The 22,624-nt window shown below is 49.0% G+C and overlaps 1 protein-coding gene across 2 annotated transcripts in view; it reads right to left on the bottom strand.

The window, feature by feature from the left end:
* The window catches only part of NIPAL4 (NIPA like domain containing 4), a 26,772-nt gene extending 4,148 nt beyond the window's left edge, over positions 1–22,624 (bottom strand). Inside the window, exons 1-5 of one of the 2 annotated variants that reach the window (XM_032477194.1) lie at positions 22,415–22,624; positions 7,992–8,231; positions 4,841–4,897; positions 3,574–3,664; positions 1,165–1,325 (exon numbers count right to left, since the gene is read on the bottom strand). In XM_032477194.1, the coding sequence (XP_032333085.1) occupies positions 1,165–1,325; positions 3,574–3,664; positions 4,841–4,897; positions 7,992–8,160 (478 nt within the window). In that variant the 5' untranslated portion in view covers positions 8,161–8,231; positions 22,415–22,624. Of the gene's footprint in view, positions 1–1,164; positions 1,326–3,573; positions 3,665–4,840; positions 4,898–7,991; positions 8,232–11,398; positions 11,584–22,414 lie in introns of those variants that run through there. The other variant, XM_032477193.1, reaches the window with a different exon arrangement.

The following is a 22,624-nucleotide window of genomic DNA, read 5'->3' as shown; positions in this document are numbered from 1 at the left end:
AGAAACAGACTTGCAGACATAGAGAACAAACTTATGATTACCAAAGGGGAAGGGGAGGGGAGGGATAAATTGGGAGTTCAAGATTTTCAGATACAAACTACTATATATAAAATAAACAGCAAGGTCCTAATGTATAGCACAGGGGAGCTACATTCAATATCTTATGATAACCTGTAATGAAAAAGAATATATATATCTGTGTATATGTATAACTGAATCACCATGCTGTACACCAGAAATTAACACAGCATTGTAAATAAACTATACGTCAATTAAAAAAAAAAAACCTGGGTTTTAGAGTCAGACAAACATGGGTTCCAATCCCAGTGACATGACTATTTAATAACTTGTACAAGTTATTAATTAAAACCCCACGACCTCAGTTTCCTCATTTGTAAAACAGGGCTAGTAATAGGACCTTCCTCACATAGGCTTCTTTTGTGGGATTAAATAAGGTAATGAATGCAATTACTGACTGTACCCCACTTCCCTCCTGGCCTCTTGCATTCACATGTTGAAGCCTAACCCCTAATGTGATGGTACGGAGGTGAGGTCTTTGGGAGGTGATTACATCATGAGGGTAGAGCCCTCACGAAGGGATTGGTGCCCTTATAAAAGAAACTTCAGAGATGGGGGAGGGTCTAGCTCAGAGAGAGAGCACATGCCTAGCATGCAGGAGGTCCTAGGTTCAATCCCCAGTACCTCCATCAAAAATAAATAAGTAAACCTAATTACTTCCCCCCAGAAAATAAATAAATAAAATTAACGTTAAAAAACTTAAAGAAAGAAACTCCAGAGAGCTCCCTGGCCCCTTCCACCAGGTGAGGACACAGCGAGATGTTTGTTTATGAGCCAGATCAGTGGGCCTTGATCATGGACTTGATCGTGGCCTCCAGACCTTGGAAAAACAAATGTCTGCTGTTTATAAGCCACTCAGTCTATGACATTCCATCACGACCCATAAAGCATTTAGAACAGTACCTGGCACATAATAAGCACATAATAAATGGCATCAACTCCCTATCAGGCTGGGAACCTGCGCGCTAGCCTTAGTAGCAGCCCACCAACTTCCACCTGCCTCCTCCAGGTGGCAGCACCTGAGATGGCCAGGACCCAGTCAGACCTTCCACGTGGTTCCCACCCCGCCCCGGGCTTGGAGCCCACCTGTGTCTTTCATCTTGGCAGCCATCTCCATGACGGTGGTGATCTTCCCTTCCTCGGGGGCGTGTATCACCATCACGGTGCTGCCGGCCACACAGATCACACAGCCCAGCTTTCCCAGCAGGTTCAGACTCTCTCCCAGGAAATGGGAGGAAAGGATGGCACTGCGTGTGGACATGGAGAAGGGGTTAGAGCAGCCGGGCCAGCCCCAGCGTCCTGGAGAAAAGCGGGGCTGAGCAAGCCCTCAGGGAGAACAGGTCAGGACTCACAACTCTCACACGAGGAAGCTTTTCTGGACCCCTAGGAAACGTCTGACATAGAAACTTAGGTTCGGGAGGGTTACCGTGGGGGCTGGAAGAGTCAGCAACATACATGTGGGCTTCTTTCATTTTAGAGACAAAGCAGCCCACGCAGAAGAGTTGCAGGAGCCTTTCAGAGCACTCTTGTCCAGCTTCCTACCCACAGAGCACATCTTCTCTTATTATTGCCAACAGACAGCTCTCAGCTGTGGCTTGTATATCTCTGGTGGCCAGCTGCTCGCCCGCCACCAGGCAAATGAATCCACTGTAGGTCATTCTGTTATTCACCAAAATACGGTAACTTCTCATCCTTGCCCATTTCTATTCGTTGAGCCGTACAGAACAAAGCCATTCCTTCTCCCATTTGTATGCGCCAGTATAAACAAGCACAATGACCACTGTAGGCGCCGTGTCTTGGACACACCTTACGTACTAGATATTATGCTAGCAACTTCCCGCTTACTATCTCACTAACATCTTGTAACTCTTAGAAGAGTAAAATATGCTGATGCCCATTTTATAGATGAGAAAACTGAGTCCCATAGAAGCTTAAATGGTGGCAAGATCATACGACTGGTCAATAGCTGAGTGGAGATTTGAGCTCAAGTTCTGCCTAAATTATAAAGCCTGTGGGTTTTCCTCTACACCTTATTGAAGAGAATTCTTCCTTGAGTCTTTTCTGGACAAAACACCTCCAGCCCCTTGCTGTTCCTTGGTGATGTGACTTTCATTCTCACCCAGCAGAGGTGAGGGAGGAAGGGAGGCAGGGAGGGAAAGTGGACAAGACAGGTGTGATCGTTGGGGCATGCTTCTGTTTCTTTATGAAGGTGGTATTCGTTTAGGGTAAAAATCTGTGGGCCGGCCTAGGCTGACCCAGTGAGCCTCAAAAGTCCTGGGGAAAGGTATCAGGAGAGAGGGGAGTGATGTCCAGGCTCCTCTGAGAGTCCACCATCTCTCCTCTAAAACCACCAAAACCGTTCCACCCATAATGCCTGCTCACGAGCATCCGGTGGCATTAGCAAAGGCACAGGTCACGTGCTGCAGGAATCCCTGCCTCTCCCAACTTCCTGGGGGTGGGGCTTTGTAAACTAATCAGATATGCAATAGTGGTATCACGGCTCCATCTGGTTTTTGATTGCATAAACGTTACAAAATTGTCATCAAGCCGGTAAAACAAAACAGAGGGAATTATGGGTATTGCATGTGGTTGGCTGGGCTTTACCAGGGCTCCAAGGTTAGAACAACCATCAGAGCCAGCTTCAGATGGGGCACAGGACCCCCAGAGAGGAACTATGTCTGTAGCTCGGGAGGAACGGGGCAATGCATTTAATACCAGTTATCTTTCAAGCTATCAAACATTTTGGAGGCAACATGACCTAGTGATTAAGCACCCAGACTCTGAAATTAGACTGCCTGGGAGGGAATCCTGGCCTAGCCTCCTGGGGCCTGGGTGACCTTGGCCGAGACGCTTAACCTCTCTTGGCCGCAGGTCTCTCCTACTTTCTAACTAGTAGGGATGCTTCCAGGATTAAATGAGTTAATACACGGAGCACACTTGGAACATTTAGCACACAGCAATAGATGTTACTTACATACGTTAGCCGTGGTTATTCTTCAGCCCCAGTTCTGTATCTGCACTCTGTGCCTTATCTCACGTAGTCCTCGAAGCAATGCCTTCAGGAAGGTATTACGAACATCCCCACTTAGCAGGTGGGAAGTTGAGGCTTCGAGTGGTTAAGTGGCCTGCCATGGTAACTTTACTAAGTGGTGGAGCTAAGGTTAGAGCTCAGGGAGTGCTAATCTAGGCCTTACACCTTCAACTGGTACGCTTCTCCTATTGAGGCGCCGAATGCTGACGTGAGACATTCAGCCTGGTGGCAGCGGAGGCGCTTCCAACTGGTTTGCGCTTGGCCTGCCCCTTCACTGACCAGTCAAAGAGATGCTAGAGCAACAGGCAGCAAATAATCCAAAGGTCTGGAGTTCTGAGCAGCACACAACTTTTTGGGGGGAGCTGGGACTGACCCAAGTCCCTGATTACAAGTAGCAACTGTTCCAGACACCAACAAACTGAAAAGAGGAAGAAGCCAGAGGCGGCAAGAGAGGTGACAATAACCTTATGAGGATACTCAGCGCTCCCAGAGGTGTGACGACTGTCGCAGGAGCAAATGCATAGGCCCCGAAGTTGGCGACTTCTCCAGCAGCCACTAGGAAATTAAGGGGAAAAAGGGGTCATTGGCTCTAGTGCACCATCTCCAGTCCAAATGAATCTGGGTAGAGATGCCTTCACTCAGCGTTCAACCCCTCACAGAATCCCAGGCCAGCATTACTTGAAATTCTGATTGTTACGCCCTCTCCCTGGACAATCTGATCTGAAGGTCGGGCTCAGACTATCCTGACCAAATCCTTCCATTTTAAAGATGAGAAAGCATGCCGAGAGTCCCGGGTCACAGGATGCCTTCTTGATCTTGAAGTCTCTTGGCTTCTGGTCGAGGCACGGTTAAGTGTATCTCAGGGACTGCCAATGATTGGTCTCTATCTTTAAGGTAAGTTCTAGAAAGTGTTAATTATCAGATAAAGAAACAGGTACAGTTATTGATTCTCCGGGTACCAAATGGTCCAAGGACCATCTTTTCCAGAGGAGGTGTGGACTGTCTAGACGGACAGGCAGGTGGTTAGAAAGTTTGACATCCCCAAAGGGCCCACTTCTCCCCAGGTGAGTTTCCAGTGTGCAGGCTCCTTTAAGTGTCCTTTCTGTCTCTGCTCGTAGAGAATGAACTGGCTCCGCTCTTTGAAAGCAGATGATGAATGTGATCGCTCTGGCTGAGACTGGGATCAAAACCTGATTTAGGGGATTACAAATGGAAAGCTGGCTAATTTTCCATCTGAAAGAATTAGGCTTTGAAATCCAGAGAGGGTGGGTGGAAAGCGGGGGAAATGTGTGAATGTACAAATCTGGGCAAACTTTAGATGGCAGGCCAACCATGTGCTAAGTGAGCCAACAACTGCCTGAGGAATGGGGAAACTGACTTAGGAGTCCCAGGCTATCCCCTGCAGAAAAGTCCAGGAGACTCCAACGGGCAGCGACAGCTCCCTGTGTTTCCAGGGAAGCTGAGAAACGACATCTTTATCATCACCAGCTCTGGACAAATCTCTCTGGGGGTAGATGCTTCATGGATGAGAGAGACTTTGGGTGGAGAAAGTGATCTGAGATACAGGTAAGATGTTCTACCAGCAAAGACTGTCAAGGGTTTCCCCCTGGGAATCTTGGCCTCAGATTCATACCTTGCACAATAGGGACAGAAATGCCCCACCCACCCTCCTTTCCTCTCTGCCTCTGTCATCAATCGGGCACAGTCGTTAGCAGCAAAGGGCTCACTTACTGGTGAGAAATCCAGCCCACCACATCGCGTCCTTCAGGTAGCCGTAGCCTCCGTCCACTGCAGAAAGCAACAGGCACCGAGTGAGTGCGCGGCCACGCTTCCCAGGACCGCCCCTTCTCTGCCTGCACGCCCCAGTCTCCAAGCATTCAGTCCGAGTCAGCTGTGGTGAGTCCCCCAGGCTCGCTTCTGGGCCCTCCCCCGGTGAGCGCAACCATTCCAAAGCCTTAATTTCCATCTAGCTGCTGGTGTCCCTGTTTCATACACGCACCCTGACCTTTTCTTCTGAGCCCTGGTGTGGATCCAACTGCTGACTTGACAACTCTTGGATCTCTCACCGGCATCTCAAATTCTGTCCTAAATGGATCTCTTGATTTTAAATGCTCCCCACCCACCAAATGAAACTCAGTAAATGGCACCTCTGGGTCCCTAGTTGCTTAAGCCAGAAACCAGGGAATCATTTGACTCTCCCACTACTCCACCTCCTGCATCCAGTCCATCCTGCTGACTCTGTCTCCAAAAAGCACCTCACATGTGTCCACTCCACTGCCACCACCCAACTCTGGGTCGAGGCAGCAGCCTTCTAGGGTTCCTCTGGTTCTACCTTTGTCCTCCTATAATCCATTCCTTTCATAGCAGCCAGGAGTCTTTAAGAACGTAAATCAGAATTTGTCACTTCTCAGCTTACTGCTGGCCAGTGGCTTCTAAATACTCTTAGGATAAAGACCAGAATCTCTACCAAGCCCTGTTCACAGTTCTGACCCTGCTCACCTCTCCACAGGCATCTCCTGCCACTCTCCTTACTACAGTCTAGCCACTCCGGCTTTCTTTGAGTTCTTCAAAAATGATGAGCTCTTTCTGGCCTTTAAGGCCTCTGCATGTGCTTTTCCATGTTCAGAATAGTCTTAACAATATTTGCCTAGATCCACATTCCCTTCACAGGTCTCTGCTTGAATGCTGCTTCCCCTAAAATGCCCTCCCTGACCCCTTATCTTTATTATTCCCCCTGGGACTCTCTCTCATCACACCCAGCTCTTCTCCTTCATGACACTTGTCATTTATAATTGAACTGATTTATTTTCTTGCATTTGCTCCACTGAAATGGAAGTCAGGAAGTGTGTCTGCTGTGTTCGCATGATGGCCTCAGAGCCCAGCACCCAGGCAGCGCTCAGGAACATTAGCTGTGAGGCTGAGGATGGGATGGATGGGTTTTAGACTGTTCTGTGAAAAATCCCAAATTCACATTCTGCTTTTTGTGAATGCCCATTTTCCTAAGAAGGCCTTTCAGTTCCATCAGGCTCCTAAAGGAGTCAGAGTCTCCCTCGTTCACGTTAAGAGCTCTGAGAGCATTTCACCCTAAGAGCTGAAATCTCAGGAGATGCTGAAATATCAGACTGGAGGGAAAAACTGATGCCAGGGCCGCTGCCTCTCTGAATGGTCAGGGGTACTTGCCCTGCTCTCCTGAGCACAGGCAGCTGTCTTTCTGGCACTTTGGGAGGGCTCTGGCCATTCGAACATGTGTCCAGAAGTGGAAGACAGAGCAGCGATGACCACTGATCCTGACTTCATCCCCACACCTCATAGCTCTCCGTATCCGCGCACACCTGGCCCAGACCTGGGTATCGGGTTGTCCGCCAGGCCCTCCCACTTAGATAACTGAGGCTAACATTAGTGCCCACTCTGTGCCAAGCGTCCTTCTAAGCACACGACCCATCTTCATGACAGTCCTGCAGGCTGGAACTAGTCTTATCCCCATTTTGTTTTTAGATGAGGAAACTGAGGCACAGAAAAACTATGTTCTTGCCCAGGATCACGTCGCCAGGAACTGAGGAGCTGGAATTGGAGCCCTAATGGTCTGCTGCCAAAGCACAGTGTCTCACAGAACATTAAGTTGAACATGTCCAGACCTGAACACGTTGTCTTTCCATAAACCTGCTCCTCCTGTATTCTTCATTGCAGAAAAGAGCACCTTCATCTCCCCAGTTGCTCAAAGCAGAGGGCTGAGTCATCCTGACTCATTTTTTTCACACTCCCCTTGGAGCCCGGCAACACCGAACCCAGTATGTCCTACCTGCAGAAACCGTCTCTGCACTCCACCACCTGTCTCCATGCCCACGGCCATTCCCTGGCCCAAGCTCTGTTGTCTTCCTCCTTTAACCGGCCTCCCGCCCTCCAGTCTTGTCCCCTAACCCATTCTGCACCCAGCAACTAGGGATCTTTTCAAATCATAAATCAAAATACGTCACTTGCCTGCCTAAAACCTTTGTCATTTAGAGTTACACTCAAACTCTGGAGCCCAGTTTACAAGACCCTTCATGAGCTGGCCCTCAGCCCATTTCTCACCCCTCCATGCTCCAGCCATCCTGAATTACTTTCAGCTTCTAATATAATTCATGCTTTCAGCCCTGGGCCTTTGCACATGCTGTTCTTTCTGCCTGGAACACTACGTCATCTTCCTCTTCTCCCCTTCATCTTTTCCCCATGACAGCACTTAACAGGCTATGGGACAAGTGTTTATCGACTTGCTTATCTCTCCCACTCAACTCAAAGCCCTTCAAGGGCACAGTGGCTGCATGTCTCGCATGGCACCTGGCATGCAGCAGGTACACAATAAATGATGATTCAATGAGTGAATTCTTTTATATAGGATTCCTTTTCTCAGGAATTGTTTTCAAGGATACACACCTTATTTTCCAAACAAACGAACCCCTGTGGACAGAGACTCAGCAATTCTTTTGTATCCTATACAGGAGCTCAGTTTGACAGTAAGTGAGGGCACCCTAGTGTCTGCCACTGTTCTGGGCAGAGGCATCGTGTTCCCATCTTGTAGGGAGGTTGTTACCGGCCTGCCACGGCACAACTGGTAAGAAATAAAACCAGGAATAGACCTGGGCTTCCTGATTCTTGGCCCTGAGACTTTTCCCTCTCTTCACCCCAGTTAACTGACCACGAAGTTCTCAGGAAATACTGGATCATAAAGGAAGGTGTCCCGTTGGTGGACTGATTCCCCATGGGGTTGACAGTGCACCTTTTGTGCCCTTAGGACAGGCTCTCCAACTGCTACAGCGGACCCGGGAGGAGGCTCACAGGGCTGGCTGCGGGCTCGGCTGCCCAGCACCCCGTCCACACCCACACCCCACCGCCAGGAGCCTACCTGCCCTCGTGGCCCCCGAGGCCACCAGTCGCTGGAGGCCTTTCTTCTTGAGGATGACGCTGCTGCCGATGAGGAAGCTGGACAGGAAGGCCAGCCCCAGGCCGATGTAGAAGCTGTAGCTCTGCCTGAACCTCTCCTGCCAGCTGTGAGAGGTGACATTGCTGGGCATCTCAGGGCCAAGGTCAGCGATGATCTGACACAGAACTTGCTGAGAGGAGCAGTACAGGCGGATCAGGGAACCTGGGGAAGACACCGGGGAGAGAGTCACGCGGGGGACGTTTGCATGCTCTAAAGATACCGGCACCGGCCACTGCCTCAGACCCCAGGCCTCAGCCACTGCCGCACTCCAGCCATACCCTGAGCCCCAAACTAAAAACAGCGGTTAACATTTACTGAGTGTTTACGCCAGGTTAGGGACTTCATTGGCGTGAAGTCATCAAGTTCTTCCAACCGCCCATCAAATGAGGGCTGTCTTTAATTCCCATTTCATCGACATGGAAAGGGAGGCAACAAGAGGTCAGGATCCTGGCCTATGAACACAGGCTGTCTGACTCCAGAACCCCAGAACATAACCACGACACCATACTGACGCCCCACACATCAAGCTGGGTCCCCCCAGATCTCAGGTGTCACTGAATCCAACCTCACCAGCCTCTGGGCACACGGGCCTCCCACAGCTCAGGATCACACAGGGAGTCTCCCCTCCCAGAGGCCTCTTCACTTACGTATCACTAACTCCAGCCATGATGCAGAATCCCGGCGGGTACCAGGAGGGAGTGAAGCTGGAGAGTCCACAGCCCCTCCTAGGCCTGAAGATGACGAACTCTGAGCATCCTGTTGGTCAGGACCAACCATCCCCAGGCCATCCTTCGAAAACCTCTAGTGCTCCTGGTCAGTGGCTGGGGCCTCCTCAGGCCGCCGAGGGATGGGCGTCCCTGCCACCCCAGGCAGGATCTGTCTTCACTTTGCTGTCTAGAGTCCTAGAGTCCGTGAGAGTCTGAAGCAGCCCTCATGCCCTAAAGCCAGCCCACACTTGCTGGCTCTTGTGACACAAACACCAAAGACAACAGGACAAACTCGGGCATGAAGAGCAGACCCTCAGTCAGAAGCACCAAGCTGCCCAAGTTCAAGGAGACAGTACAAGGCAGAGGCAACAATCTTCCCGTGCTGGTGCTCACAGCTCTGGGCCTTCCAGTGAACATCCCTATCATGGAAATGGCACAGCGATCATGTCCAGGGTTTTAGCTGAGAAACTGGGGTCCTGATAAGCTCAGTAACCTATGGCTGCACTGGTGCTAAGTGGTCAAGCCAGAACTGTTCCCCAAGCCCATATGATGTCAGAGCTCATGCTCTTGGTCAACACACACCCCGTCACAAAGCAGGCAGCAAAGGGGATGGGGTTTCATCTAGCTTCTTGAGGGTTATCTTAAAGTATGAATTCATCACCAGTATTTAAAAACCAGATTCCCTATGAAAATTCAGCTTCAAGGCTGCCTTCGCTTACCTTGCTGGGCAGATGGTCCCAGAGGCAAACAGCTGGCTCCCCGCTAGACGGGAGGTACTCTTAGCGATTCCCCCAGAGTCCACACCTGGCTCCTTTCAGTCAACTGTGTTATGTGCTCGGCCCCTACTGGCATTTAAGTTTGTGACTTTTGGTGGTAGAAGGTCCTTACAGCCTGTGTGTCATAAAGACCCAGGCTCCTGTGCCAAGAATGTAAGCCTGGCAGGCCCTTTTCCTCGGACCAAGCTAGAAGGGCCCCAAAGTCCAACAGGTCAGGCAGCTCTAGCTTTGGCCTATGTTGAGCACAGAGTGGCATTCTGGTGGAACACAGTAAGGGCAATGCTGACTTTCCTTCTACGGCACAGCATGGAACAGCAAAGCTGGAAGGGCCCTTAGAAGGCAGCCCATCTAACCCTCTTGCTTTTCAGCTGGGGAAACTGAGGCCCTGAGATAGGGAAGGACTTGTGTGAGTCTCCCAAAACCCGGGTAGCAGGACTGGGTCTGGAACCCACTGGGGGATGGCCATGTGTCTTCTGCAGTGGGAGACCTCTCTTTCTAACAGCTGGGTCACAATCAACAGAAGATGAGATAAGAAACCATCTGGGTCCCTAATCAAACTTGTTCTGTCAGCTAGGACAGGAGTCACATCCTGGGAGTTCCCTGAGCTTAGGAAAAGAGCCAGAACCTGGCAGGATGTAGGGCAAAGAAGGTGGCTCCCAAGAGGAAGGCCAAGCCCTTTCGCACACCCCTCCCCTGGCCTCCTCCAGGTGCATTTCCAGCAGGTGGAGCCAAAGGGTGGGTCTGGCTGTTTGGGGGAGGCTTGAGGCACCCAAGGGGCACAGGACCCTCCACTGAGTTAAGTTCTCCCACCCGGGGAAAAGAACAAGGAAGAGGGCCGATGGCCAAAGGAAATCCAATTGTGAGAAGGATGCTTATCTGACAGGTGGGTGTTGGGCCAGATGATTCCTGCTCCTCTTCCAGGATACGCGGGGACTGGGGAACATATTCTTCCCCAGGGGAAGGTGAGGCTGAAAATGGACTGTCTCGTTGGTCAGGAAACCAAAGCCAGCCAACACCCAACAGGCCAGCTCTGAAAGCTTCACTGGAGAAGAGAAATTAGAAAAACAGGGATCTCCCACAGCCTGCGATGCCAAGACAAGGTAGGAAAATGATGCTATACCAAGAAAGGAGGTGACGCAGTGGTATGAAGACAGGTTTTAGAATCCAAGCCCTGGTTCTGTATTCCATCGCCCCACGGTGATTAATACCTTGAGCAAATTAATCAGACTTTTCAGAGCCTCAGTTTCTCTGTCTCCAGAGCCGAGACACTAAGGTAGAGTTGTGTCAAGGATTGACAGGGATGATGCAGGTAAACGGCCTAGTCCACCACCCAGGTTCATGATGAGAACCCGAGCATAAAGCCAAGCATCCTTCCTTACCCCTTCCTGGGGTGTTCTTTCCCTCCCTTTCCCAAAAGGTGCATGTGGGTTTGAGGGTGGTGAGTCTCTGCGCCTCACTCCCCTGTCTTTGTTGGGCCCCAGGGAGGCAGACCTGGGCAGGTACTAAAATCTGAAGCAACTATACATAAAAGACACCCCCCAGTCCCCCACCTCTTGGTGGACCAGCTGTAACCAGTAAAGCCCACCTCCTCCCACCCCTTACTCCCGCAGTACGGTCCCCTTTCCCCCATTGCCCCTCTCAGCAACCCAGCTCCAAAGGTGGGGGGGCACAGCCAGAACCTGGCTCCTCCCCAAGGCGGGCCTGAGAACCGGGTGAGGGACGACGCGTGCGGACCCTCTCCCCCACTTGGGGCCCCTTGGCAGGAGAGGACGCGGAGGAAAGGAGCGGCGGGGAAGGGCAGGCGCTCAGCGCGGGGCGCACCCGGGTCCCCGCCGGCCCCACGCACCGTTCTCGCAGCTGGCGTTGCCGGCCGGCGGCTCCATGGGGCCCGGCGCTCGCACCGAAGCGCGGGCGAACGGCGCCCCGGTTCCCTGGCTCCGGAGCAGGTGGCTGAGACTCGTCCCTGGTGTGGCCGGCGTACGAGGAGCCGCCGGGGTCGGGACCCGAGGGTGGAGAGAATGACGCGCCGCAGAGGGGGAGGGTCCCCGGGGAGGAGTCACCCGGCCTCTTGGGTAACTCCAAGGGCCGGGGGGCCCTGCGCTCAAGCTGCCCGCAGAGGGGCGCACGCCCTCCCGGGGCGCAGGAGGCTGCCCGACGCCCAGCGAGGGAGTCACCGCCCCTTGTTCCTGGCTGGAGTCAAGGGGGCGGGTCCCCGGGCACCACCCCTCCGCAACCCCGGGACCTGCACCCAGTTCCGTCCCCAGTGACACAATTGATAGGCCCCAGGATGGCAAGAGAGAGGGCAATTTTCTGGCTGGGATGGAAGTGGAACGCGGGGGCGGAAGGGAGCACTGCTGTCATGTGGAAGCCTTTCGGGCCAGGGACATCCAGGACCCCAGGTTTTTCCCTTCCTCCCTGCCTTCCTGGCTTCCTACCTCCCTGCTTGATTCATTCATTCAAGGTAGGTCCGATCTATACTGGGGCACTAATACGCAATAGGCACATAGTAGGTGTTCAATAAAAGGTCGATACATATATGTGGAATGAATGGGTGATGGAAGCTTAGTAAATTGAATGAAAGAAGCAAACGAAGTAATTGGAGACCAAAATGAATCAGACATATTCCCTGTCCCCCAGGAACCTCATATACTAATATAGGAAACAAAATGGGGTCACCTATCTGGAGACTGGTGTTTTCCAAATCACTATGAAAAAGAAAAATGGTGGTGATGGAAAGCATGTTTGTTACTGTGGGTGCTACTAGGGAAAAAGTTAGAGAAACACTGACCTGGAGCATAAAAACTCTTGTGCAGTGCTTGCTATCAGCCAGGCACAGCTGTTAGTGCTGAAAAATCCCAGTTCATTTAATCCTCATGACAACCATGCTTGTTGTTTTATTATTTACAGAAAGGAAACTGAGCCACAGAGTGATCTAGTAACTTGCCCCAGAGCCCCAGCCAGGAACTGGAAGAGCCAAGATGAAATGCATGCTCCCAGCAGCCACACTGAGCTCGGCATCATTTTAGGCTGAAGTAAACGCCTGCCCCCGAGTAGTGAGGATGTGGGGCTGCCAAGAAAGCAGTGGTGGGTTCTGACAGGTCCCTGGCTTCCTGGAGGAAGCAGCTTTCAAAGTACTTACTTATTGAGTCTTTACTCCAGAACAGACACTATACTAAGCCCTTTACAGGCATTATCTCATTGAAGCCTTCTGTGAGGCAGGTACTAATCTCCATGGTACAGGTAAGGAAAAATTACATTAAAAATTTTTTTGATTATAAAATAATTTTGGATTTATAGGAGAGTTACAAAAATAGTACAGAGAGTTCCCTTATACCTGTCACCAGCTTCCCCTAATAATATTTCGTACAGGAATAGAAAAAGCCACATTTAAAATTTTTTTGGGGGGAGGGGGTCCTTAGGTCTATTTAATTATTTATTACTAGTTTTCTTTTTTTTAATGGAGGTACTGAGGATTGAACTCCGAACTTCATGCATGCTAAGCATGCACTCTACCATTTAAGCAATAACGTCCCCCCCAAAAAGCCACATTTTAAATACTCTGAGAAACTGGCCCCCAAGGTTCCATAGCTAATAAGAGAGGGTGCCAGAAGCTACTCAGCCCCCAGTCTGTCTCCCCAGCCACCACCCTCCACCCTTTACTGGTGGCCTTCTAGCTGGGCCTCAAAGGATGGGTTCTCCCAGCATGTGGCTTCCCTTAATTTGCTGGATAACATTAAATAAGTCACTTACTCTCCAGAAGGATCAGTCAAATAAGACAGCCCTTCCTGCCCCTTTCTGTGTGTGTGTGTGTGTACCACCATGGGGTCTAAAGAGTGTGGATAGGGCAGAGGTTAGAAAGGAAAGGCAAGGGGAGGGTAGAGCTCAGTAGTAGAGTCCACACTTAGCATATGTGAGGTCCTGGGTTCAATCCCCAGTTACCTCCATTTAAAAAAATAAACCTAATTACATGCCCCCCCCCCCAAAAGTGTAAACAAAAAAGAAAAGGCAAGTTACAGGTCTAGCTCGCATTACAGATTCAAGTTCACGGGACTTTACCCCTAACATCTAGGCCTGCCCCTAACTTTGGAGGGATGTGGCGCCAGAGTTCACATGGAGGTGAGTACTTCCAAGACCAGCATGAATCGGAACACGGAAGAGCCAGAAACCAGAGACTGGCCTTCCTGGGGACTGACACCTCATTATAGAAAAATGTGTATGTCCATTCCCCTGACAGGGAGGACCTGACAAGGGAGTCTGTCTTTTCTCTAGCGGAGCATCTCTGCTGCTCAGATCCTAATTGTGCTGCAAAACAGTATCCATCTCTGGGGCTGGCCAGGTACAACCCTCAAACTCTCACTGCATTCAAACTCCTTCGCTTTTTTGTTCCAAGGACATAGGACAAGAGAGCTGGAGTGTTTCCCTCTGGCCTGGGCTTTTTAAGTCACAAGAGAGGGTGCAAACAAGGTTATAGTTGCCTTGTGCCAGAGGTCAGCCCAGATCTTAGGAGACAGACGCACACGTGTTCTTTAGTTCAGTCACTGTGTAAGTGTTTGTCATTTGTGGAACTGCTAAATTTCAGGGTATGGGGCAAGGGTCCCCGTGCCCAGGTTAAATGCAGTACTGAGTTCACCCTGAGCTTTGAGAAAGAGTTAGGTGGATTTCATATTTTAGGGCAGTGGGCTGAGGCGGAGGGCGCTGGGATCCAGTGGAGGGCTTTCCACGCCCTCTCTGGGCCTCAGGGTCCCCATTTGTCCTAGGAGGGGGTGGAGCCTCCCCAGGGCTGGCCTGGAGCATCCCGGGAGTGCAGACATAAAGGGCCCCATTGAACTGCTGACTCCTGGGCTGCTGTCCTGACAAAGCCCTTTTCTCCCGGAGCCACAATAGCCCTGTCAGGTAGGTAGCAGGGCCTGCAGCATTGTCTCCCCAGAAAAGAACAGCCTTCACTGTCTGTCCCAGGCTGTCTCCCAGGGGAGGGCGGGTGGCTTTGGAAGAGTCTGACCAGCCAGGGACAGATGGGCTCTGTCCTTAGCCAGCCAGGGACGGGTGAACCAGCCACATCTCATGTAGCCACTTATTTAGAGATGGGCAGGAAAATAAATTTACCAGAACCCAAATTCCTAAAAACGTGGCTTTTTAAGTGCATGTGCAAATGTTTTATGTTACAGAGCTGCACTGTCCAATATGGTAGCCACCAGCTCCATGAGAATTTGGAAAGTGGCTAATCTGAACTGTGCTATACGTGTAAAACAGGCACTGTTAACATGTTGGGCCAGATCTGGGCTGTGAGGGGCTGTGCTGTGCACCGTAGGATGTGTAGCAACATCTCTGGTCTCTGCCCGCCATCCCCCACCCCTCTAGGTTGTGACAACCCAAAACATCCCAGACAATTGCCAAAATCACCCTAGGCTGAGAACCTCCCAGGTCTCAAAGACTTAGAAAAAAAGTGTAAAATATCTCATTAGCAACATTTTAGTATTGATTACATGTTGAAATGATCCTTTCTTGGATACATTGGGTTAAGTAAAATATATTATTAAAATTAATTTTCTCTATTTCTTTTTACTTTTTATAAAGTTTGGCTACTACACAATTTAAAATTACATATGTGGATCACATCCTATTTCTATTAGACAGTGCTGCTGTAGAGGAAGAGACTGATAGACAGAGAGGGAGGATGACCAGCGGCAGGTCACAGAGCAACAGAGGGGCGGAGTCCTAACTCGAGTCAGGTTTCCAGACTGCCACCCCAGACCAACGCTACTACTCCGACACAGCTCCAGGCTGAAAGGAAATACAAAACTCAATGCGCTGGGTGTTCCCAGCATGGCATGGCCAAAAAGCACTGGAGGAGAAATGGAGAGTCACATGAGTGACGTGAAAGCTATTCATAGAGGGCTTGCTGTTTGTTATACGCATGCTCCCTTTTTGAATCTTTGCAATGGCCCTGGGAAGCAGGTTTTATTACTATCTCCATTTTTCAGATGAAAAAACTGAAGTCCAGTGAAGACACTCAGCCTGTGATGTGAGATGCCAAGAATCAAAAGTGGACACTCTTTTCAATACTACAAAGACTGCTTATGGTCCCAGGCGTAGTGACAGGCCATGGGACTTGGGTGGCCACTTCTCCCGCCAGCATCCTACACCGGGTAAAGGGGCTGGGAAAGGTGGAGTTTCTAGTCCTGCCGAGCTGGTCTTGTGGGCAGGGTGGGGAAGGACAGAGGGCTGTCACCTCCTTCAGGCTGACCTGGAATCATGGGAATCTCAATGGTCAACGTGCAGAGACTGGCCCACTCTTCCTCTCCAGGTGGGTCCCCACCATGGCTGCTGTCCTCATAAAGAGCTTTATTGTCATCAGAAATAATGCTGTGAATGGACACAGGTGCACTCAGACTGGCTTTAAGAAGAGACCGTGCCCAGAGATGGGGTCCACATGCAACTGGCAGCATAACGATTAACACCAAGTCCTTCCTCTGTGTGCTAAGCGAAGTCGCAGAATTGGCTCAGATGGTCATTATAATCCCTTACTCTGGGTACCATTTTAAGTCCCATTTTACAAATAAAGAAACTGAGAGGTGAAGTCCTTTCCCAAGGTCACACACTGTGATAGGGACAACTTCAAGCTGGGCTTCTGTATCCCCAGAACACCTCTCTTAAGCCAGGCACTGGTTTGAAGAGGCCAAAGCCTTCCTCCCAGACCGCTTCCTGGTCCTCCTCTGAATGGGGTAACTGGGAAGACTGGGTCCATCCAGATACTACACTGGGTGGCCATATAACCTTCTCACCAGCTCTCCTTCAATGTCAGAGCTGGAAGGACTCAATTAATCCACCCCTTGAGTTGGCAGATGGGGAAACTGAGGCACAGAGAGGGGCAAAGTCACGCTCAACATCACCCTGCTAATTTGTGGCAGAATCAGTACTTCACTCAAAGTCACCTGAATCCCGATCCAGTACTTTTATGTTCCACTATGCTCTTTCTGGGTAGAAAGGACTGATCTTAGTACAAATAATAGGAGGTCTTACTTTTTTGCCATGTTTTAAGGCTGAGCCAGTGCACCAAGAATTCACACACATTATCCCATTTACTCCTCACAGTAAGCCTATGAGTTTGGTCCTGCTATGATTCCTATATTAGAGATGAGGAAACTGAGGCTCAGGAAGGTTAAGTAACTAGTCTGCAGGTAAATAGTGGGGCCATGGTGAAACCCAGCAGCCTGATTTTAGAGTCTTTTCTCAACCACCTTTCTCAGGCTGATCACACCACGTTTACAGCATCCCTCATCAGAACACCTGCCTACAGGTAGGAGGAGTTTCACGTTACAACCAAGGGCAGGGCTCAGTCCGAGGAATGTACGTGGCAGGGCAGCATTGCCTGGCCTTGCTGCGGGTGTGCAGAGAGCGTAATGCACTTTCTGTATGGAAACGAACTTCAGATCTGATGGAAAACCAGCTGGAGTTATAATAATAATACTGATATAAACTATTCCCGCTGCATGACTTCCGTGCGGCAGATTCTTTGCCTGTAGTTACCTCCAATCCTTACAGCAGTCTCACCAGGTGCATGAAGTTATCCCAGCTTTACAGCTGATGACAGTGAGACTCTGAGGGGTTGGGTGACTTGCTCAAGGTCACGCAGACAAGGAGCGGCTAAGCTGGGATTCGAGCAGGTCCTCGAAGCATGGGCTGTAGTTTCATCCTCGTTCCCCGCCTCTCGCTGTCTAAGTCACTGGGCAGGTCAGCAGCCTGAGGGCGGGGGGCCGGGGGACTGCGGTGATGCTCGTGGCCTGTGCCTGTTTGGATCTGCAGCATCCGGTACGTGGGCACAAGGAGGGTAGGGGCACGGGGAGCGTCGTGGCCAGAGGGAAGTCTGGTCCAAAAGTGGGAGGTGTCAACTTAAAAATGAAGGACAAACTTAGGATCTGTTTTCCCTTTTGGATTTAAAAAAATAAACCCAAGTTAGACTCTGATGTCTGAGAGGCTGATATTAACAAAGTCAGGCCATGTGAATTCTCGTCCCCATTCTGCCACTAACACGCTGGGACCTGAGGCAGGTCCTTCCCATCTGGGTCTGTTTCCCCTATATGTGCGACGAAAAGAAAGCACTAGATCAGTGGTTCTTAAAACTTTTTTTGTTTTCCTTTTTTGTGTTTTGTTTTGTTTTCTTGGTGGGATGGGTGTAGGCATCAAAACCTTTTGCACTGACAAGGGCTTAATTTCCAGAAAATACAAACAGCTCATACAACTTAATAACAAAAAAACAAACAACCCAATCCAAAAATTGGCAGAAGACCTAAGCAAGCAATTCTCCAATTCAGACATACAGATGGCCAATAGGCACATGAAAAAATGCTCAGTATCACTAATTATCCGAGAAATGCAAATCAAAGCTACAATGAGGTATCACCTCACACTAGTCAGAATGGCCATCATTCAAAAGTCCACAAATGATAAATGCTGGAGAGGCTGTGGAGAAAAGGGAACCCTCCTACACTGCTGGTGGGAATATAGTTTGGTGCAGCCATTATGGAAAACAGTATGGAGATTCCTCAAAAAACTAAAAATAGATTTACCATATGATCCAGCAATCCCACTCCTGGGCATATATCCAGAGAGAACTCTAATTCGAAAAGATACATGCACCCCAGTGTTCATAGCAGCACTATATGCAATAGCCAAGACATGGAAGCAGCCTAAATGTCCATCAACAGATGACTGGATAAAGAAGTTGTGGTATATACATTTATACAATGGAATACTACTCAGCCATAAAAAATAAAATAATGCCATTTGCAGCAACATGGATGGACCTGGAGATTGTCATTCTAAGTGAAATAAGCCAGAAAGAAAAATACCATATGATATCACTCATATGTGGAATCTAAAAAAAATTAAATTAAATTAAAAAAGACACAAATGAACTTATTTACAAAACAGAAACAGACTCACAGACAGAAAACAAACTTATAGTTACGAAGGGGAAAGCAGGTGGAAAGGGATAAATTGAGAGTTTGAGATTTGCAGATACTAACTACTATACATAAAATAGATAAACAAAAAGTTTCTTCTGTATAGCACAGGGAACTATATTCAATATCTTATATGAAAAAGAATATGAAAATGAATATATATCTGTATGTATATGTGTGACTGAAACATTATGCTGTACACCAGAAATTGACACAACATTGTAAACTGACTATACTACACGAAAAAAAAAAAAAACAAACAAAGAAAACCTTTTTACTAAACGGAAAGTTACTTGGAAGGACACCATACAAACCTCTTTAAAGACGTCCTTCTTTCATGGATCCAAGACAAGGGCCTGGAACCTTGTCCCCTTGGCCTCCATGCTGTCTCCCTGCTGTCCCTAACCCTGCAGCAGCTGCTGAGAAATCCCCCATCCACACTAGGACTCAGAAAGTCCCAGGTTGATAGTGGGGGCCCGTGTGGTCTGCTGGGCACACAACGTTTGCATCGGCTAGTCATCCTATGGGATGTCCCCAGGGAGCTGCTGTAGGGATCAGAATGGCCAGGAACTTCTCTGCACAAGGAGGCTCTTGGGCTCAGGACTTCCTCAGTTCTCCAGAGCCCTGGAACACAGGCATGCAATGGGAGGCGTGGGATGGGAGAGGTATTTTATTTTCAAGCCAGGAACTAGCTCAGCCTCCTTTGGGGATCTTGGGGAGGAAGAGCAGGTTTGGGGTGGTGTATGGGTCTCACCTCAGCCACACAGGATAGCTGTGTGGCCTTAGGCAAACTATGACCTCTCTGAGCCCCAGCTGTCTTATCTGTAAAAATGAGATAAGATGACGATGTTGATAATAGTAGTTACCTCTTATTGAATACTTGGTATCTGCAAGTGCGTCTTATGCGTTATTATCAACAAACCCCCACAAGACCCTTATGAAGTAGGTGTTATATTATCCATTGTACAGATGTGGAAACTGAGGCACAGAGATGTTAGGTAGCTTGCACAAGTTCACACAGCTCCTGCTGTCAAATGGCACAGCTAAGATGCAAACCCATTTCTGACTGACTCCAAAGATAGAATTTTCACCTGAAACATTTTATCAACTTCTTAAATTACACCTGCCTCAAATTAAACCTGCCTGTTTTGAGACTCATGAAAGACAATCTAGGTCCATAATCACAGCTCTGGCTTAGTGAATAAGTCCCTATTCCTGTCTCCATGCTAAATGCCCCAAAGTTCCCTACAGACCTAAAGGAATCGATGAATGTCTACAAGTTAAGTCCCTCTCTTCCCAGCAAGTGAAAATAAGGAAAGGGAAGGGGGTTCTGTCTGATCTCAGGAAAAAGTAACTTTTTGCTGTAAACAAGCTTCTTTAATGAGTGTTTCCCAAATTGTGTTCTATGAACCACCACTCCACTTAGTTCTGTGTTCAAAAAAGCTTGGGAATGGCTACATCCTCAACCCTCCTCTTAGAGCCATGAATTGCACATTAGCATATTAAAGGCACTGAGAAGTCCTGCTGTAAAGAAGTCTGCTTAATTTAGTTTAACCCAGTGTTCCAAGCCCTACTGATCATGGAATCTCCGCACCCCCACCCCCGCCACCACACATACACACATAACACTATTAACATCTGGTTCTAAAGAACACACTTGTCTATTTATGCAGATAATGCAACTAAGGGCCAGAGAGCTTGCAGGGGTTGTCTTAAGGTCACACAGTCACCCGGTGGTGGATTCTTTTGTAAATGAAGCCTTATTCTCAAACTCACTGCTGAGATGCAGGGCAGAGTAGTGGTTCAAAGCTGTTGGACAAGCTGTCTCTACCATTCTCTAGCCATGGGCCCTCAGGCAGGTTACTTCACCCCCTCCCTGGGCCTCAATTATATGGGGACAGTGTGACATATACCTCAACAGGCTAATCAGGGATTCAGTGAATTAATATATGAAAAGTGTTTGGAACAGCACCTGGCATGAAGGAGTGAGTTAATTAGCACCGTCCCTGCTGGAGTTTGTGTAAAACGAAGTGACCGTGGCACTGCAGGGGAGGTCTGCTACTTTAGAAGGTCTGCTTGAGGGAGGCCAGGGGTTGGCTGGTGGCTCTGAGGAGCTCTTTCCCCAGCCAAAGCTCCCAGGGGTGGGGCGTTCCCATCTACCTGCCCCTGGGGCCAGGTCTCTTGGTGCTGCCAGACCAGACAGTCTCCATATGTCTGCCTCCTTGACGTGTCTCTTGTCTAAGCTCAGATAAATCCTTGCTGGAATGGTCAGTTTGTGAGGTCCAGGAGCTAGATTAAGTGGTAAGCAACATACAAGAGGCACCAGCTTTTGAGCCAGAGAGTCCTGGCATCAAACCCAGGCTCTGGACTTCCTACTAGTGGGATTTTGGCCAAATCACTTAACTTCCCTGAGTCTCAGTTTCTTCATTTGTAACATGAGGATAACATAGTACTTACTTCTTAAGTTTGCTCTGAGGTGCCACGTAATAATAACTAATGTTTAATAGGTGCTTACTGCATGTCAGGCACTGTTCTAGCAACTGGGGATCGTGAGTGTCACAGTAGACAAGATCCTACTCTCTTGGACCTTACATTCAAGAACGGTTAGATATGCTACAAATATGCAAATAAATTAAAATTATTAAATCAGAGTGTAATAATAGATAAAAAAATGAAACAAGGTAAGAGGCGGAGAATGACTGATAAAATACTCCAGGAAGGGCTTGCTGAGGTCGTATTGTTTAAACTGAGATCTGACTGACAAAGAGTGAACCATGGGAAAATCTGGGGGAAGAGCCTTCCAGACTGAAGAAATAGCTAGTGCAAAGGCCTTAGGTACAAGCAATCCTGGTTTGTTTGAGAGACAGAAGGAAGGCCCTTTTGACTTGGAGAGGGAGAGTAGTACAAGATAAAATTGTCGATGCCTAGTATACATGCAAGAGAAGTGAAAATATAGGGCAACACAAAAACTTGTATGCAAATGTTCACAGCAGCATTATTCACTATAGCCCCCAAGCGGAAATGCCCTAAATGTTCATCAACTGATAAACAAAGTGTGGTACATCCATTCAATGGAATATTATTTGGCCATGAAGATGAATGAGAGCCTGATACTTCCTCATGCAACATGCATGAACCTTGAAAACATATGCTCAGCAAAAGGGGTCAGGTGTTAAAGGCCCCATATTATATGATTCCATTTATATGAAAGGTCCAGATTAGGTAAATCCATAGAGACAAAAAGTAGATTAATAGCTGGTGGGGGAGGCAGAGTAGGGAGTAATTACTAATGGGTATATGGTTTCTTTCTGGGGTGCTGTCAATGTCCTGGAATTAGAGGCAATTATTGCATAACTTTGCAAATATATGACAAACCACTGAATTGTACACTTGAAAAGGATAAACTTTATGGTAATTGGATTGTATCTCAATTAAAAAGATCAGAGGACAGGAGCCAGCTTAGAAGTGATGCAGGGAGTTTAGAGGAGGTACCCCTGTTATGCCCATATTACAAAGGAGGGTCCAAGCACACACAGAGAGGGTAAGCAACTGGCCTTGAGGCCTCACAGCTAAAAGTGACTGAGCTGGGATTCACATCCAGGCTTCTGGACCAGAGCCCATTCTTTTCTGTAAAGCCTTTATACAGCACAGAGTTTGGCATTCATCCGATAAGCAAGAGACAAGTATATTTTGGGACTGGGGTTTTAGTTTCCGGATTCCCGCTCTATGGGGTTTTACCCTCATTGCTGGCCTCCACTCTCTGAGCTGCATCCCCCCGACCCCCTCACCATTCACCTCTTACCAGGAAGAGAGACAGAGGACCAGACACCTTGCACCGCCCCCTTGGGTAGATCCACTATATCCAACACCCTGTTCTCATCAGCTGCTCATTAACTTACTGTGAACACAGTCACACTGGAAATTCTGGTTTGCAAGTCGGGCCTGGATGAGGAGGCCTCCAAGGAATCCAGAGCGTGGGTTAAGGATTCTTTACGGCTTGTCAGGTGGGGCAGGGGGCTAAGCTGCCCCTCCACTGCAGAGGACCTCCACCCTGGTGAGGATGAGGACGGAGGGGAAGCGGGCGGGGACAGAGCTGCTCGCCTCCGGAT

The sequence above is a fragment of the Camelus ferus genome, chromosome 3 (genome assembly GCF_009834535.1).
Source record: "Camelus ferus isolate YT-003-E chromosome 3, BCGSAC_Cfer_1.0, whole genome shotgun sequence".
Taxonomy (NCBI): Eukaryota; Metazoa; Chordata; class Mammalia; order Artiodactyla; family Camelidae; genus Camelus; species Camelus ferus.
The sequence above is the reverse complement of the archived record's forward strand: the minus strand, read 5'-3'. Positions and strand labels throughout refer to the sequence as shown.